At 33.8% G+C, this 18,258-nt stretch overlaps 3 protein-coding genes across 4 annotated transcripts in view; 2 read left to right on the top strand and 1 right to left on the bottom strand.

Moving 5' to 3' along the window:
* The window catches only part of LOC101896996 (histone-lysine N-methyltransferase trithorax), a 126,053-nt gene extending 120,923 nt beyond the window's left edge, over positions 1-5,130 (top strand). For both annotated transcript variants that reach the window (XM_059123345.1, XM_011294757.3), the window contains 3 exons: positions 8-141; positions 1,500-1,675; positions 1,739-5,130. In XM_059123345.1, coding sequence (XP_058979328.1) covers positions 8-141; positions 1,500-1,675; positions 1,739-1,912 — 484 coding nt within the window. In that variant the 3' untranslated portion in view covers positions 1,913-5,130. The remainder of the gene's footprint in view (positions 1-7; positions 142-1,499; positions 1,676-1,738) is intronic.
* A 2,224-nt stretch (positions 5,131-7,354) lies between these two features.
* On the top strand, positions 7,355-8,400 carry LOC101887877 (plectin-like). Its single transcript, XM_011294119.3, has 2 exons — positions 7,355-7,495; positions 7,558-8,400. Exons 1-2 carry the CDS (start codon positions 7,409-7,411, stop codon positions 8,320-8,322), a joined length of 852 nt encoding a protein of 283 aa, XP_011292421.2. The 5' UTR covers positions 7,355-7,408; the 3' UTR covers positions 8,323-8,400.
* A 345-nt stretch (positions 8,401-8,745) lies between these two features.
* On the bottom strand, positions 8,746-12,383 carry LOC101888797 (uncharacterized). Its single transcript, XM_059123346.1, has 3 exons — positions 12,162-12,383; positions 10,186-10,237; positions 8,746-10,114 (listed from the first exon to the last, which is right to left on the bottom strand). The coding sequence occupies exons 2-3, from the start codon at positions 10,223-10,225 to the stop codon at positions 9,120-9,122; spliced, it is 1,035 nt and encodes a 344-aa protein (XP_058979329.1). The 5' UTR covers positions 10,226-10,237; positions 12,162-12,383; the 3' UTR covers positions 8,746-9,119.
* Positions 12,384-18,258: the final 5,875 nt, after the last annotated feature.

The raw sequence follows: 18,258 nt of genomic DNA, 5'->3' as shown, positions 1-18,258 counted from the left end.
CTTTTAGGCGCGGCACTGGCAGCAACCTTCCCATGGCCATGAAATATCGCACACTGAAGGAAACCTACAAAGATTATGTGGGCGTTTTCCGCTCCCACATACATGGCAGGGGCCTGTACTGTACAAAAGACATTGAGGCTGGTAAGTAATTTAGATATAAGGACGAAGTTTTTTCCATAGAAAAAAATCGTACGGCCACAGGACAAAGTTTTTTCCATAGAAAAAAATTCGTACGGCCACAGGACGAAGTTTTTTCCATAGAAAAAAATTTGTACGGCCACAGGACGAAGTTTTTTCCATAGAAAAAAAATCGTACGGCCACAGGACGAAGTTTTTTCTATAGAAAAAAATTCGTACGGCCACAGGACGAAGTTTTTTCCATAGAAAAAAATTCGTACGGCCACAGGACGAAGTTTTTTCCATAGAAAAAAATTCGTACGGCCACAGGACGAAGTTTTTTCCATAGAAAAAAATTCGTCTGGCCACAGGACGAAGTTTTTTCCATAGAAAAAAATTCGTACGGCCAAAGGACGAAGTTTTTTCCATAGAAAAAAAATCGTACGGCCACAGGGCGAAGTTTTTTCCATAGAAAAAAAATCGTACGGCCAAAGGACGAAGTTTTTTCCATAGAAAAAAATTCGTACGGCCACAGGACGAGGTTTTTTCGTTAGAAAAAAAATCGTCCGGCCACTGGACGAGGTTTTTTCGTTAGAAAAAAATTCGTCCGGCCACTGGACGAGGTTTTTTCGTTAGAAAAAAATTCGTCCGGCCACTGGACGAGGTTTTTTCGTTAGAAAAAAATTCGTCCGGCCACTGGACGAGGTTTTTTCGTTAGAAAAAAATTCGTCCGGCCACTGGACGAGGTTTTTTTCGTTAGAAAAAAATTCGTCCGGCCACTGGACGAGGTTTTTTCGTTAGAAAAAAATTCGTCCGGCCACTGGACGAGGTTTTTTCGTTAGAAAAAAATTCGTCCGGCCACTGGACGAGGTTTTTTCGTTAGAAAAAAATTCGTCCGGCCACTGGACGAGGTTTTTTCGTTAGAAAAAAATTCGTCCGGCCACTGGACGAGGTTTTTTCGTTAGAAAAAAATTCGTCCGGCCACTGGACGAGGTTTTTTTCGTTAGAAAAAAATTCGTCCGGCCACTGGACGAGGTTTTTTCGTTAGAAAAAAATTCGTCCGGCCACTGGACGAGGTTTTTTCGTTAGAAAAAAATTCGTCCGGCCACTGGACGAGGTTTTTTCGTTAGAAAAAAATTCGTCCGGCCACTGGACGAGGTTTTTTCGTTAGAAAAAAATTCGTCCGGCCACTGGACGAGGTTTTTTCGTTAGAAAAAAATTCGTCCGGCCGCTGGACGAGGTTTTTTCGTTAGAAAAAAATTCGTCCGGCCGCTGGACGAGGTTTTTTCGTTAGAAAAAAAAATCGTCCGGCCCCTGGACGCGGTCCTTTTTAATGGGAAAAACTATTGCTAATTCTTGATTGTTTTTGTTTTTCTTTCCAGGTGAAATGGTCATTGAATATGCTGGTGAATTGATCCGTTCCACCCTAACCGATCAGCGTGAACGTTACTACAACAGCCGAGGCATTGGCTGTTATATGTTCAAGATCGATGACAATTTAGTTGTAGATGCCACCATGCGTGGCAATGCAGCCAGATTTATAAATCATTCATGTGAGGTAAGTCGGACAATTCATCTTCAGAATTTTCAAGTGTTTCAAGTCTTTTTTTTTCCCTTCCAGCCCAATTGCTATTCCAAAGTTGTAGATATCCTGGGCCACAAACACATAATTATCTTTGCTTTGCGACGCATTGTCCAGGGCGAGGAGTTAACCTATGATTACAAATTTCCCTTTGAGGATGAGAAAATTCCATGCTCCTGTGGTTCCAAGAAATGTAGAAAGTACTTAAACTAAAGAAAAAAGCCTAACGTGATTAAAAGTGATTTGAATGAAAACAAAAACAAGAAAACCTTTTTATTATTATCATATATAACGATTATGTATTATGTAATTGTGTGTAATTTATAAATCTATATATTTATATACTCATTAGTTTAATGTTGAATGCCGTAAACCATGCCATGCAGAGCAAAACAAAAAAAGCAAAAACCACAAAAAATGAGAATTTTAAAAATACCAGAAAAAAGGCAACGAAAATTTATTTCCTTTCAAAATGTTATAAACAAAAGAAAAATATAAAAGTTATATATATATGGAATCTACTATTTCCCCCCTCTCCCTACAGAAAAGAAAACTAACTTCACCCGATGGAGATTGTATGTAAAATTGTATTTTGTATTTAAACATATACCATTTCTAAGTGCGTGGTGGTATTGATAATGATATTAACTATTATTATTATTTTTGTATAAATGTTAAGTAACTTTAGAAATCTATGAGAAAAAGAAAATTGCAACAGTATTCCGAAAGAAAAAAACATAGTAGAAAATCTAAACTTTTTAATATTAAAAACTACTATTTAAAAAAAACATGTAATGTTAGTTTGAAAAACTAAAGCTAAACCTAGAAATGCTACAGAAAATCTAAAAACAAAAACATTTCACTTAAGCTTCTTTCCATTCATATAATTTTTTTGGTTTACAATTTTGTTGAGAAGAGAACAAGAAATTTAAAATGTGTAGCTTATAAAATTAATTAATGTGACGAAATGGGGGAGGCAAAGACAAATTTTGGAGATAAATAGGAGAATGAGAGCAATCAGGAAGATTTTGAGGAGATGTATTAAAATCATTTGGATTTTTTTTCTATCGCAAAAAACCTTCCTCCGTTCCTGAGGAAATTTTTTTCTATCGCAAAAAACCTTCCTCCGTTCCTGAGGAAATTTTTTTCTATCGCAAAAAACCTTCCTCCGTTCCTGAGGAAATTTTTTTCTAACGAAAAAACCTTCCTCCGTTCCTGAGGAAATTTTTTTCTAACGAAAAAACCTTCCTCCGTTCCTGAGGAAATTTTTTTCTAACGAAAAAACCTTCCTCCGTTCCTGAGGAAATTTTTTTCTAACGAAAAAACCTTCCTCCGTTCCTGAGGAAATTTTTTTCTAACGAAAAAACCTTCCTCCGTTCCTGAGGAAATTTTTTTCTAACGAAAAAACCTTCCTCCGTTCCTGAGGAAATTTTTTTCTAACGAAAAAACCTTCCTCCGTTCCTGAGGAAATTTTTTTGCTAAAGAAAAAACCTTCCTCCGTTCCTGAGGAAATTTTTTTGCTAACGAAAAAACCTTCCTCCGTTCCTGAGGAAATTTTTTCTAACGAAAAAACCTTCCTTCGTTCCTGAGGAAATTTTTTTCTATCGGAAAAAACCTTCCTCCGTTCCTGAGGAATTTTTTTTCTAACGAAAAAACCTTCCTTCGTTCCTGAGGAAATTTTTTTCTATCGGAAAAAACCTTCCTCCGTTCCTGAGGAAATTTTTTTCTAACAAATAAACCTTCCTCCGTTCCAGGGGAAATTTTTTTCTATCGGAAAAAACCTTCCTCCGTTCCTGAGGAAAATTTTTTTCAATTGCAAAAAACTTTCCTCCGTTCCTGAGGAAAATGTTTTTCTAACGAAAAAACCTTCCTCCGTTCCTGAGGAAATTTTTTTCTAACGAAAAAACTTTCCTCCGTTCCAGGGGAATTTTTTTTCTAACGAAAAAACCTTCCTCCGTTCCAGGGGAAATTTTTTTCTAACGAAAAACCTTCCTCCGTTCTAGGGGAAATTTTTTTCTATCGAAAAAACCTTCTCCTATAGGCACTATAAGACCTCTTAGGATTGTTTTGGAACTCTTCACTCTTCTCATCCTTTGACTTATCCCTGATTTTATTTGCAGCCCCTCATTTTGTCACACCCTGTCTATATACTTTATAAAAATGCAAACAATTTTAAAAATCTATACATATACATATATAAATATATATTTATTATAATGCATATATATATATATATATATATACATACGAAAAACAAAATGTGAGAAAAACCTACTAAATAACCAATTGTGTAATTGTTATTAAGTTTACAAACATCTCTACAAAAAAAAATAAATTAAAGAAAAAAATATAATAATTTAAAAAAAAGAAAATTGTATCCTTATTACTATATATATAAACTTATACATATGTATGTATAAAAAATGAAAAGATAATATTTTTAATTAAGTATTTTAGTTTTTTTTTTGTGTATGAAGACAATGATTATTAAAGCCGGATAGAAGATTATAAGCGTTTATTATAAATGTTAATGGTATTTTTAATTTTTAATGTTTTTTTTAATATTTTCTCTATCGAAAGTTTTGTGTTTTTTAAGGGTCTAACAATGTAAAGTGCAAATTTCAAATTGCTTTCACACTCTCGTAATCCGTTCAAATAATTGTTCTTATTATTTTATGATTATTATTATTAATATAAAACAAGAAAAAATATTATAAATATAAAAAATCTGTAAATCTTTTATTTTTGTAATTTTTAAGTAATTAGCAATTTTCATGTATTATTTGCTAATTTATTCCCAATTTTTATTTTAGTTCTGTGTAAGCTATTCTTTTGTAAAGTTAAATGAGAAACATTTTTACAGGGGTTTTTCAAAAAAAAAAAAAAAGAAAATTTGATTGTTTGCTTGTAAATATAAAAGAAAAAAAAAAAAGAAAAATGAAATTGAAAAAAGAAACATCAAAATATAATTATTTTTAATCTTTATATATAATTTTATTTTATAATTATTATTATTATTTTTTTTGTAATAATTTTCCCTTTAGCACATAGTCTACAAAACAAACAAACCGCAACTATAATAATTAAAAAAACAAAAACAAAACAAAAATACTAAACTAAATCTCTCTTTTTTGTTATAACATTTTAATGAATGAATGATAAATGATAATGATGACGATATATATACATAAAATCTAAAAAAAATATATATTATTACAATAACAAAAGTACACTAAAAATACAAAGCAAAACAAACTAACTAATATTATTCTTAAAATTAAAATTAACAAAAAAACTTAACAAACGTACACACACATCACATGTAACCGAAACTTTTCTTTTGGAAAAGGTCCAGGTTATGAAGCGCGGAGAAGAAGAGAAAGAAAACTACTTTCATAAAAATAAAATAAAAAGAAATCATAACTAAAAAATATATCTTTGCATTCGTGTGGTTTTATTTCATCATGGGGTGGGAGGTTCAGGCAAATTAAAAAAATAAAGGTAAAGCATTTTTTTTTTAAATAAAGGAAGGTTTTTTCGTTAGAAAAAAATTTCCTCAGGAACGGAGGAAGGTTTTTTCGTTAGAAAAAAATTCCTCAGAAACGGAGGAAGGTTATGAAGCGAGGAGAAGAAGAGAAAGAAAATTACTTTCATAAAAATAAAATAAAAAGAAATCATAACTAAAAAATATATCTTTGCATTCGTGTGGTTTTATTTCATCATGGGGTGGGAGGTTCAGGCAAATTAAAAAAATAAAGGTAAAGCATTTTTTTTTTAAATAAAGGAAGGTTTTTTCGTTAGAAAAAAATTTCCTCAGGAACGGAGGAAGGTTTTTTCGTTAGAAAAAAATTCCTCAGAAACGGAGGAAGGTTATGAAGCGAGGAGAAGAAGAGAAAGAAAATTACTTTCATAAAAATAAAATAAAAAGAAATCATAACTAAAAAAAATAATTCTTTGCATTCATGTGGTTTTATTTCATCAAAGGGTGGGAGGTTCAGGGAAATTAAAAAAATAAAGGTAAAGCATTTTTTTTTAAATAAAGGAAGGTTTTTTCGTTAGAAAAAAATTTCCTCAGGAACGGAGGAAGGTTTTTTCGTTAAAAAAAAATTCCTCAGGAACGGAGGAAGGTTTTTTCGTTAGAAAAAATTTCTTCAAGAACGGCGGAAGATTTTTTCGTTAGAAAAAAATTTCCTCAGGAACGGTGGAAGGTTTTTCCGTTAGAAAAAAATTTCCTCAGGAACGGATGAAGGAGGAAACTTTTTTCGTTAGAAAAAAATTTCCTCAGGAACGGAGGAAACTTTTTTCGTTAGAAAAAAATTTCCTCAGGAACGGAGGAAGGTTTTTTCGTTAGAAAAAAATTTCCTCAGGAACGGAGGAAGGTTTTTTCGTTAGAAAAAAATTTCCTCAGGAACGGAGGTAGGTTTTTTCGTTAGAAAAAATTTCCTCAGGAACGAGGAAGGTTTTTTCGTTAGAAAAAAAATTCCTCAGGAACGGAGGAAGGTTTTTTCGTTAGAAAAAAATTTCCTCAGGAACGGAGGAAGATTTTTTCGTTAAAAAAAAAATTTCCTCAGGAACGGATGAAGGTTTTTTCGTTAGAAAAAAATTTCCTCAGGAACGGAGGAAGGTTTTTTCGTTAGAAAAAAATTTCCTCAGGAACGGAGGAAGGTTTTTTCGTTAGAAAAAAATTTCCTCAGGAACGGAGGAAGGTTTTTTCGTTAGAAAAAAATTTCCTCAGGAACGGAGGAAGGTTTTTTCGTTAGAAAAAAATTTCCTCAGGAACGGAGGAAGGTTTTTTCGTTAGAAAAAAATTTCCTCAGGAACGGAGGAAGGTTTTTTCGTTAGAAAAAAATTTCCTCAGGAACGGAGGAAGGTTTTTTCGTTAGAAAAAAAATTCCTCAGGAACGGAGGAAGGTTTTTTCGTTAGAAAAAAATTTCCTCAGGAACGGAGGAAGGTTTTTTCGTTAGAAAAAAATTTCCTCAGGAACGGAGGAAGGTTTTTTCGTTAGAAAAAAATTCCTCAGAAACGGAGGAAGGTTATGAGGCGAGGAGAAGAAGAGAAAGAAAATTACTTTCATAAAAATAAAATAAAAAGAAATCATAACTAAAAAAAATAATTCTTTGCATTCTTGTGGTTTTATTTCATGAAAGGGTGGGAGGTTCAGGGAAATTAAAAAAATAAAGGTAAAGCATTTTTTTTAAATAAAGGAAGGTTTTTTCGTTAGAAAAAAATTTCCTCAGGAACGGTGGAAGGTTTTTCCGTTAGAAAAAAATTTCCTCAGGAACGGATGAAGGTTTTTTCGTTAGAAAAAAATTTCCTCAGGAACGGAGGAAGGTTTTTTCGTTAGAAAAAAATTTCCTCAGGAACGGAGGAAGGTTTTTTCGTTAGAAAAAAATTTCCTCAGGAACGGAGGAAGGTTTTTTTGTTAGAAAAAAAAAAAATTCCTCAGGAACAGAGGAAGGTTTTTTCGGTAGAAAAAAAGTTCCTCAGAAACGGGGGAAGATTTTTTCGTTAGACGAAAATTTCCTCAGGAACGGAGGAAAGTTGTTTCGTTAGAAGAAAATTTCCTCAGGAACGGAGGAGACTTCCGTTACTTCTCCATGGGCAACTCTATTCCTAAGTTTGAAGTTTTTAATTTTCTGCAGAATGGCAACCTTTTTAAATTATTTTTTTTTTCAATCTTCTTTTTTTCCTAAATCAGAAACATAAATATGAAAATAAATATTTTGATATCTGTCTATTTCGTATACATTCTCAATCTGCAGATTTCTCAGATTGATAGCTCGAACATGAGAAAGGTGAGTCCTTTCGCAGTTAAAAAAGGTTAAATTTTTCTCATCTCTTTCCTATTTCTCTCCAGAGAAATAAGCAACGCATAACAAGAAATCCTTATCCAGATTTTGTATTAGCTGCTCAGCGGCCACCCCTAATGTCGGAAAATCTTGATGCTGATGGTGAAAATTCCTCAGATGCCCAATGCAATGAGTCGGCCCTAAGCGGTGGTAATCCTCGTCAAAAATCCACCAACATTGCCCAGAAGGCAGCTCAGGAAGCAAAAGCGGCCACCGATGCCCAAGTGTCTGCCGGTCAAGCTGCTGCTCGACAAGTCAAAATGCAGTTGGCCGACAAGGCACTGCAAGCTGCCAGGGCTGCAGAGGCAGCTTTGGCTGGTAAACAACAAATTATGGAACAACTGCAGCAGGAGGTGCGAGAAGCCGAGGCGGTGGTTCAGGAAGAATCACTATCTCTACAAAACTCCCAACAGAATGTCCAAGCTGCAGTTAAGGCCGCAGAACAGGCCCAAGCTCAGTTGAGGACACTTAGTCAAGCTGTTGAAATAGCCAAGTCCAATATTGGGAATTCCGAACAAGCAGCCAATGGAGCTCAAACGGAATATGCCGAGAAACAACAGTTGCTGGAAGCAGCAAAAAGTCGTGTCGAACAATTGTTGCGCCAGTTGAGCAGTGCTCGAGCGGATTTCTCAAGTACCAAACAGGCAGCCTATAGAGCGGCCTGTGCGGCCCACGATGCCAAAGTGAATGCCCAACGTGATCGACGTCATCAATTACAAAGGCGTTCAAAGGAATATCGTTTCAAGCATCAGGCAGCTCGAGGGAACAATTAAGTTCTAAGTTCTCTTCCATGAATTATATCGTTTATTATATTTTATTTATTAAATACTTTCTCTACTCTCAAAATGCTATTTTTCCATGTAGCATTTTTTTCTAACGAAAAAACCCTCCTCCATTCCTGACGAAAAAACCTTCCTCCGTTCCTGAGGAAATTTTTTTCTAACGAAAAAAACTTTCCTCCGTTCCTGAGGAAATTTTTTTCTAGCGAAAAAACCTTCCTCCGTTCCTGAGGAAATTTTTTTCTAACGAAAAAAGTCTCCTCCGTTCCTGAGGAAATTTTTTTCTAACGAAAAAAGTCTCCTCCGTTCCTGAGGAAATTTTTTTCTAACGAAAAAAGTCTCCTCCGTTCCTGAGGAAATTTTTTTCTAACGAAAAAAGTCTCCTCCGTTCCTGAGGAAATTTTTTTCTAACGAAAAAAGTCTCCTCCGTTCCTGAGGAAATTTTTTTCTAACGAAAAAAGTCTCCTCCGTTCCTGAGGAAATTTTTTTCTAACGAAAAAAGTCTCCTCCGTTCCTGAGGAAATTTTTTTCTAACGAAAAAAGTCTCCTCCGTTCCTGAGGAAATTTTTTTCTAGCGAAAAAAGTCTCCGAAAAAAGTCTTCTTTCTATCGAAGAAGCCTTTCTCCGCTGCTAGGTAACCTTTTTTCTGACCATTTTTCCAATATAAGTTACAAATCCTTTGTTTTTATTTTTTCACTTACATCCGAACTGAGAAATTTATGCATAAATAAAAGAGATTATCAATACTTTAAGGTCCACGAACAATTCTGAAATCCTTTCCGAAATCCATTTCAATTCCTATTGTTGTTTTTCTCTTGCGATTTTTGCTGCAGCGGATTTTTCCGTTGGCTCTTCTCTCGACCTCTCTCCGCAGTGGTCGGTCGTCTTTTGACGATGTTGTGTTGGGGTTCAGAATCACTTTTTTCATGGGCTCCAATTGTCAGCGATGCTGAGGATTCGCTGAGCTCCACATTGGCATGAAGTCCGGCATCATTGGCATTCAGCTGGGCTTCCTGGGCCGAGTGGGTGGCCTTCTCGGCCGCCTCTTTCGTCTCTTCGTAGTCCAGGCGTGCCGAATAAAGATGTGATTCGATTTGTTCCAATTTAGCTTTGGCCTGGGCCACCATGTCAATTTGTGAGGCCAACTCGGCGGCAGCTTCGGAGGCAGATTTCTGTGCTAACTCCGAGGCTGCCTGGGCATTATTGAGGGCAGCAGTTAACACTGATACATGTTGCAAGGCCTGTTGGGCGGAGTATTGGGCTGCCTTGGCTGCACGCTTGGCTTGCTGCAGCTGCTGTAACTCACCCTGCATAACCTTGTGGGCCTCGGAACTTTGCTCCTCCAGACGCTGTAAGAGGACCTCTTTACCTTTCAGAACGGCCACAGCGGTCCCAGCTGCCTGTACCGCAGCCTGGGCCAAAGTACTCTTGGCAATATAGGCCGCCTGTTTGGCTGCAGCATTTTGAGAGACCACCGCAGAATTGGCCTGATCGGCAGATCCCTTGGCAATACTCCTCAATCCATTGTCCACCAGAAAGGAGCTTCCTGTCGAGACGGGGGTATGGGCATAATGGGGATCCACTTCGTAATGGGCGGAATCATAATGCGTCTGTCTGTGATGGGGGTTATGTGGAGGTGGTTGTTCGTTGGCATACTCCTCGTAACGGACCTCTTCGAATTGATAGGGTTCCGAAAGACCGGATGGACCGACAGGTTGTTGTGGTGGCAAGGGTGGTAGGCCAAAGGCTCCCTTTCTCTTGACCTTACGCGCCGAGGCTACGGATACTGGGTTCAAAATGGAATGGGAAATGAGAATCAGAAAAGGATTTTAGGACGTGAGTGTCCAGGACACTTACCCAACAGAGCAAACACGACAATGTACTTCAAATAGTCCATTTGGGAGAGATTCTATAAATATATTAAAAAATATATATTTTCCTTCGTCCTGCAGCTTGAATTTTTTTTCTATGGAAGAGGCAGACGAATTTTTTTCTAACGAAAAAACCTCGTCCTGTGGCCCGACGATTTTTTTCTAACGAAAAAACATCGTCCTGTGGCCAGACGAATTTTTTTCTAACGAAAAAACGTCGTCCTGTGGCCAGACGAATTTTTTTCTAACGAAAAAACGTCGTCCTGTGGCCAGACGAATTTTTTTCTAACGAAAAAACCTCGTCCTGTGGCCAGACGAATTTTTTTCTAACGAAAAAACCTCGTCCTGTGGCCAGACGAATTTTTTTCTAACGAAAAAACCTCGTCCTGTGGCCTGACGAATTTTTTTCTAACGAAAAAACCTCGTCCTGTGGCCAGACGAATTTTTTTCTAACGAAAAAACCTCGTCCTGTGGCCAGACGAATTTTTTTCTAACGAAAAAACCTCGTCCTGTGGCCAGACGAATTTTTTTCTAACGAAAAAACCTCGTCCTGTGGCCAGACGAATTTTTTTCTAACGAAAAAACCTCGTCCTGTGGCCAGACGAATTTTTTTCTAACGAAAAAACCTCGTCCTGTGGCCAGACGAATTTTTTTCTAACGAAAAAACCTCGTCCTGTGGCCAGACGAATTTTTTTCTAACGAAAAAACCTCGTCCTGTGGCCAGACGAATTTTTTTCTAACGAAAAAACCTCGTCCAGTGGCCAGACGAATTTTTTTCTAACGAAAAAACCTCGTCCTGTGGCCAGACGAATTTTTTCTAACGAAAAAACCTCGTCCTGTGGCCAGACGAATTTTTTTTTCTAACGAAAAAACCTCGTCCTGTGGCCAGACGAATTTATTTTTCAAACGAAAAAACCTCGTCCTGTGGACAGACGAATTTTTTTCTAACGTCCTGTGGCCAGACGAATTTTTTTCTAACGAAAAAACCTCGTCCTGTGGCCAGACGAATTTTTTTCTATGGAAAAAACCTCGTCCTGTGGCCAGACGAATTTATTTTTCAAACGAAAAAACCTCGTCCTGTGGACAGACGAATTTTTTTCTAACGTCCTGTGGCCAGACGAATTTTTTTCTAACGAAAAAACCTCGTCCTGTGGCCAGACGAATTTTTTTCTATGGAAAAAACCTCGTCCTGTGGCCAGACGAATTTTTTTCTAACGAAAAAACCTCGTCCTGTGGCCAGACGAATTTTTTTCTAACGAAAAAACCTCGTCCTGTGGCCAGACGAATTTTTTTCTAACGAAAAAACCTCGTCCTGTGGCCAGACGATTTTTTTTCCATGCAAAAAAACCTCGTCCTGTGGCCAGAAGAATTTTTTCCATGCGAAAAAACATCGTCCTGTGGCCAGACGAATTTTTTTCTAACGAAAAAACCTCGTCCTGTGGCCAGACGAATTTTTTTCTAACGAAAAAACCTCGTCCTGTGGCCAGAAGAATTTTTTCCATGCGAAAAAACATCGTCCTGTGGCCAGACGAATTTTTTTCTAACGAAAAAACCTCGTCCTGTGGCCAGACGATTTTTTTCTATGGAAAAAACTTAGTCCAGGTCCTGGACGAATTGTTTTTCTATGGAAAAACTTAGTCCAGTTCCTGGACGATTTTTTTTTTCTATGGAAAAAACTTAATCCAGGTCCTGGACGAATTTTTTTTCTATGGAAAAAACTTAGTCCAGGTCCTGGACGATTTTTTTTTCTATGGAAAAAACTTAGTCCAGGTCCTGGACGAATAGAAAAAACTTCCTCCTGTGGCTGTACGATTTTTTCCATAAAAAAACTTCGTCCTGTGGCCGTACGAATTTTTTTCCATGGAAAAAACTTTAGAATTTTAATCCTTTTGGAATTTGTGTTCTGCAGACGCCGATCCCGAATTAATTCTTTTTTCTAATTTTTAATTAATTTCCACACACCTTTGTTCGATTCGACACCTTCTTTGTCTGTTGAAAAAATAAACCGCTTCGAACTTGAACTACCGTTTAAGCACCGGACACGTCCTTTAGCTTTGAAATTCAATTCCGATTTGAATTGAATTTTCCAATTTCCATGGCAGGCCATAGCCATTGAAAATATATTTGCTTAAATGGTTAGGCCATCGCATCCAGATGTGTGTGGAAGAAAATTCAATGTCACTGTACACGATCCCCGCTCGACTCTCCCCATCCATTCCCCCTCTTCTCTCTCTCTCTCTCTAGCAAATCATTAGATGACTTTTGGTTGCAAAATATGAAAAACAATAAAATAAACAACAACGACAACAACGAAATGAAAACAAACGTTGCTTTTACTTTCCTTTGGGGAGGTTTTTCACGATTTTCACGTAACATCAATAATTGTCTACCGGAAAAACCACTTTCGGTGGCAATCCTCGCACCGTCATCTCGATCGTCATCATCACCATCCTCAGCATTGTCTCTGGGATCTCCATTAACCGGATGCAGAAAAAACAGCGACAGCAACAAAATTTATTGATGACAAAGCCAGTAGCTTTGGCCACAATCCTTCATCGATGGCTGGATGGCGGACAGAGTGGCTGGTTACATATTTTGCATTGCAACCGTTTTATTGCAACCACTGGCCAGTCAACAGCAAATGATACACTTTGTAATGATTTTTTTCATTTCGGACTGTCAGATTAAAGGTTATAATGTTGCTATTAAAATTTTAGACCAACCACAAGTTGTGGTGGGAACAGTGTTCCAAAATGGGAAATATCTTCCGAATAAGGAATTTTTTTTCCATAAAAAAAAACTCCTGCAAAAGGACTAAGTTTTTTCCGTGGAAATAAAAATCTATGAAAAAACATCGTCCTGCGGCCAGCCCTGGACTAAGTTTTTTCTATAGAAAAAATTCGTCCAGACCCTGGACTAAGTTTTTTCCATGGATAAAATTATTTGAACGAGTTTTTTTATTAGATTTCTAAAAACATTTTCTTCTATTTTGCAACACTGTACCTCTCACTCAAATCTCTCTCTAGCTAATGAATATTACACGCGTAAGCATTTATTTATTCATTGGTCTGTCGGTCGAACGATTAGTTCGGCTGGTGTTTTCATTTCTTTTTTCCCCATTTTTGTGTTAACATCTCTGTCCAAGTTCCATGGCCAATACGAGTTTTCAGCATTCAATGAATTTAGTTGGCATTTGAGATGAGGTGAGGTTCAGATGGCTGCAATTGGTTGGTGTTGGCTTCCTTTAATGACAGCGTCTTTCTATTTTGGTATCGACAAAAAAAAAATCATTTTCAAATAAATTGTGAAAAATGCTTCTCACATCAGATTTGCGGAATTTCCCAAAACTGGTTACACAATCTGCATGGAGAGGACTTTGTTGCAAGGACGAGGAATTAAAAAAAAATCTTAAAATTAAGCAAAGCAGATTTTTTACTTTTTACATTCGTTCCCACAATTCGTGTTTGGCCTTTTCAGTACTCAAAATGCACAATTTAGTTTAGTTTGACAAAAAAAAAAAAAAAAAAAAAAAAAAACTTGTATCAAAACTTAATCAAAAATTCAGATTTCAAGCACTATCTCTTCGCCTAATACCAAATTGTACCAAATATTGTACTGTTTGGTACTTTTCGTGCACTTGTAGTACAGATTTCCAAAACCACCCCTTTTTCACAAACAATCACAATATGTCAATCCAGATACCATCAGTAATTTAAACATCAATTTTCAGGATTTTATCCCCGTCCGTTCGCCCAATACAAAATTTGGTACTATTTAGTACTTTTCGTATAATGTGTACAATTGTACATATTTGCACAACCACCTCTATATCTCAGTTCCAGATACCAACAGAGAACTCAATATCCGATTTAAGTATTACAGCTCTATCCCTTCTCCCAATACCCAATTTTGTACCATTTAGTACCTTTCGTACCAATATAGAACACATATCAAAACCACCGCCAAATCTCAAACACTCATGCCATCATTAATCTGAATATCAAATTTCAGAATTGTATCTGCATTCCAATTCATTCGGATCACCCAAACCGAAATTATGCCCAATTTAGTACCATTTGAGTACATTTTGTGCACATAAGTACAAATTTCGAAAATCACCTCCATATCCCAATTTCACATTCCGCCAGTAATGCTAATTTTAAATTTCATGATTCCAGTTCCAAATTCAAATTGTACCAGATTTAGTACCGTATAGTACTTTTCGTATATATGAGTACACACTGCCAAAACTACCTCCTTACATCGACCCTACTACTTAACCTTGATTCCCATTCAATTTTCAAAATTCATGATTCCAGTTCCAAATACAAATTCCAGAAAATTCAAATTGTACCAAATTTAGTACCTTACAGTACTTTTCGTATACATGAGTAATATACTTTCAAAACTATCTCCTGACATCGATCCTACTCTTCAACATTGATTTCCATACCAAATTTCAAGTTTTTGCACTTGTAGTACAGATTTCCAAAACCACCCCTTTTTCACAAACAATCACAATATGTCAATCCAGATACCATCAGTAATTTAAACATCAATTTTCAGGATTTTATCCCCGTCCGTTCGCCCAATACAAAATTTGGTACTATTTAGTACTTTTCGTATAATGTGTACAATTGTACATATTTGCACAACCACCTCTATATCTCAGTTCCAGATACCAACAGAGAACTCAATATCCGATTTAAGTATTACAGCTCTATCCCTTCTCCCAATACCCAATTTTGTACCATTTAGTACCTTTCGTACCAATATAGAACACATATCAAAACCACCGCCAAATCTCAAACACTCATGCCATCATTAATCTGAATATCAAATTTCAGAATTGTATCTGCATTCCAATTCATTCGGATCACCCAAACCGAAATTATGCCCAATTTAGTACCATTTGAGTACATTTTGTGCACATAAGTACAAATTTCGAAAATCACCTCCATATCCCAATTTCACATTCCGCCAGTAATGCTAATTTTAAATTTCATGATTCCAGTTCCAAATTCAAATTGTACCAGATTTAGTACCGTATAGTACTTTTCGTATATATGAGTACACACTGCCAAAACTACCTCCTTACATCGACCCTACTACTTAACCTTGATTCCCATTCAATTTTCAAAATTCATGATTCCAGTTCCAAATACAAATTCCAGAAAATTCAAATTGTACCAAATTTAGTACCTTACAGTACTTTTCGTATACATGAGTAATATACTTTCAAAACTATCTCCTGACATCGATCCTACTCTTCAACATTGATTTCCATACCAAATTTCAAGTTTTTAGCTTTTCACACGATATCTAATGGATTGACAAACGTGGATTTTTAAAAAAAAAAATTTTTCAAAGAGATTTACAAACGTGGATTTTTTTAAAAATATTTTTTTAAGATATTAACAAACGTTGAATTTTAAAAAAAAATATTTTTTTAAGATATTAACAAACGTTGATTTTTAAAAAAATATTTTTTAAGATATTAACAAACGTGGACTTAAAAAAAAAAATAATTTTTGAAAATACTAACCAACGTGGACTTTTTAAAAAATACTTTTTAAAAATATAAACCAACGTGTATTTTTTAACAAAAAATTTAAAAAACTTTAACCAACGTGGATGTTTTTAAAAAATATTTTTGGAGAGATTAACAAGTGTGGATTTTTTAAAAAAATATTTTTTGAAGAGATTGACAAACGTGGATTTTTTAAAAAATATTTTTTAAAGAGATTAATCAACGTAGATTATTTAAAAAATATTTTTAAAGAGATTAATCAACTTGGATTTTTTAAAAAAGTATTTTTTGAAGAGCTAAATCAACGTGGATTTTTTAAAAAAATATTTTTTGATATTAACCAACGATAATTTTTTAAAAAAATATATTTTCAAAATTTAAATTAACTTTGATTTTAAAAAAAAATTTTTAAAGAGATTAACAAACGTGGATTTAAAAAAAAAAAATTTTTTGAAGAGATTGACAAACGTTGATTTTTAAAAAAATAGTTTTTCAAAATTTTAACCAACTTTGATTTTTTAAAAAATATTTTTTGAAGAGAATGACAAACGTGGATTTTTTTAAAAATATTTTTTAAAGAGATTGACAAACGGGGATTTTTTAAAAAATATTTTTTGAAGAGATTGACAAACGTGGATTTTTTAAAAAATATTTTTTGAAAAGATTGACAAACGTGGATTTTTTAAAAAATATTTTTTGAAAAGATTGACAAACGTGGATTTTTTAAAAAATATTTTTTGAAAATATTGACAAACGTGGATTTTTTAAAAAATATTTTTTAAAAATATTAACGAACGTGGATTTTTTTAAAAATATTTTTTGAAAATAGTAACCAACGTGGATTTTTTTAAAAATATTTTTTGAAAATAGTAACCAACGTGGATTTTTTTTAATATTTTTTGAAAATAGTAACCAACGTGGATTTTTTTTAATATTTTTTGAAAATAGTAACCAACGTGGATTTTTTTAAAAATATTTTTTGAAAATAGTAACCAACGTGGATTTTTTTAAAAATATTTTTTGAAGAGACCAACAAACGTGGACTTTTTAAAAAATATTTTTTGAAGAGACCAACAAACGTGGATTTTTTAAAAAATATTTTTTGAAGAGACCAACAAACTTGGATTTTTTAAAAAATATTTTTTGAAGAGACCAACAAACGTGGACTTTTTAAAAAATATTTTTTGAAGATATTAACAAACGTGGATTTTTTAAAAAATATTTTTTGAAGAGATTAACAAACGTGGATTTTTTAAAAAAATTTTTTTGAAGAAATCAAAAAACGTGGATTTTTTAAAAAATATTTTTTGAAGAAATCAAAAAACGTGGATTTTTTAAAAAATATTTTTTGAAGAAATCAAAAAACGTGGATTTTTTAAAAAATATTTTTTGAAGAAATCAAAAAACGTGGATTTTTTAAAAAATATTTTTTGAAGAAATCAAAAAACGTGGATTTTTTAAAAAATATTTTTTGAAGAAATCAAAAAACGTGGATTTTTTAAAAAATATTTTTTGAAGAAATCAAAAAACGTGGATTTTTTAAAAAATATTTTTTGAAGAAATCAAAAAACGTGGATTTTTTAAAAAATATTTTTTGAAGAAATCAAAAAACGTGGATTTTTTAAAAAATATTTTTTGAAGAAATCAAAAAACGTGGATTTTTTAAAAAATATTTTTTGAAGAAATCAAAAAACGTGGATTTTTTAAAAAATATTTTTTGAAGAAATCAAAAAACGTGGATTTTTTAAAAAATATTTTTTGAAGAGTTTAACAAACGTGGACTTTTAAAAAATATTTTTTGAAGAGTTTAACAAACGTGGACTTTTTAAAAATATTTTTTGAAAATAGTAACCAACGTGGATTTTTTTAAAAATATTTTTTGAAAATAGTAACCAACGTGGATTTTTTTAAAAATATTTTTTGAAAATAGTAACCAACGTGGATTTTTTTAAAAATATTTTATGAAAATAGTAACCAACGTTGATTTTTAAAAATAGTTTTTGAAAATAGTAACCAACGTGGATTTTTTTAATATTTTTTGAAAATAGTAACCAACGTGGATTTTTTTAAAAATATTTTTTGAAGAGACCAACAAACGTGGACTTTTTAAAAAATATTTTTTGAAGAGACCAACAAACGTGGATTTTTTAAAAAATATTTTTTGAAGAGACCAACAAACTTGGATTTTTTAAAAAATATTTTTTGAAGAAACCAACAAACGTGGACTTTTTAAAAAATATTTTTTGAAGAGACCAACAAACTTGGATTTTTTAAAAAAAATTTTTTGAAGAGACCAACAAACGTGGACTTTTTAAAAAATATGTTTTGAAGAGACCAACAATCGTGGACTTTTTAAAAAATATTTTTTGAAGAGATTAGCAAACTTGGATTTTTTAAAAAAATATTTTTTGAAGTGATTAGCAAACGTGGATTTTTTAAAAAAATATTTTTTTGGATAGATTAGTAAACGTGGAGTTTTTAAAAAAATATTTTTTGGAGAGATTAGCAAACGATGTCCATACCAAATTT

This window comes from Musca domestica, unplaced genomic scaffold (genome assembly GCF_030504385.1).
Source record: "Musca domestica strain aabys unplaced genomic scaffold, Musca_domestica.polishedcontigs.V.1.1 24, whole genome shotgun sequence".
In the NCBI taxonomy this organism is placed as follows: Eukaryota; Metazoa; Arthropoda; class Insecta; order Diptera; family Muscidae; genus Musca; species Musca domestica.
The sequence above is the reverse complement of the archived record's forward strand: the minus strand, read 5'-3'. Positions and strand labels throughout refer to the sequence as shown.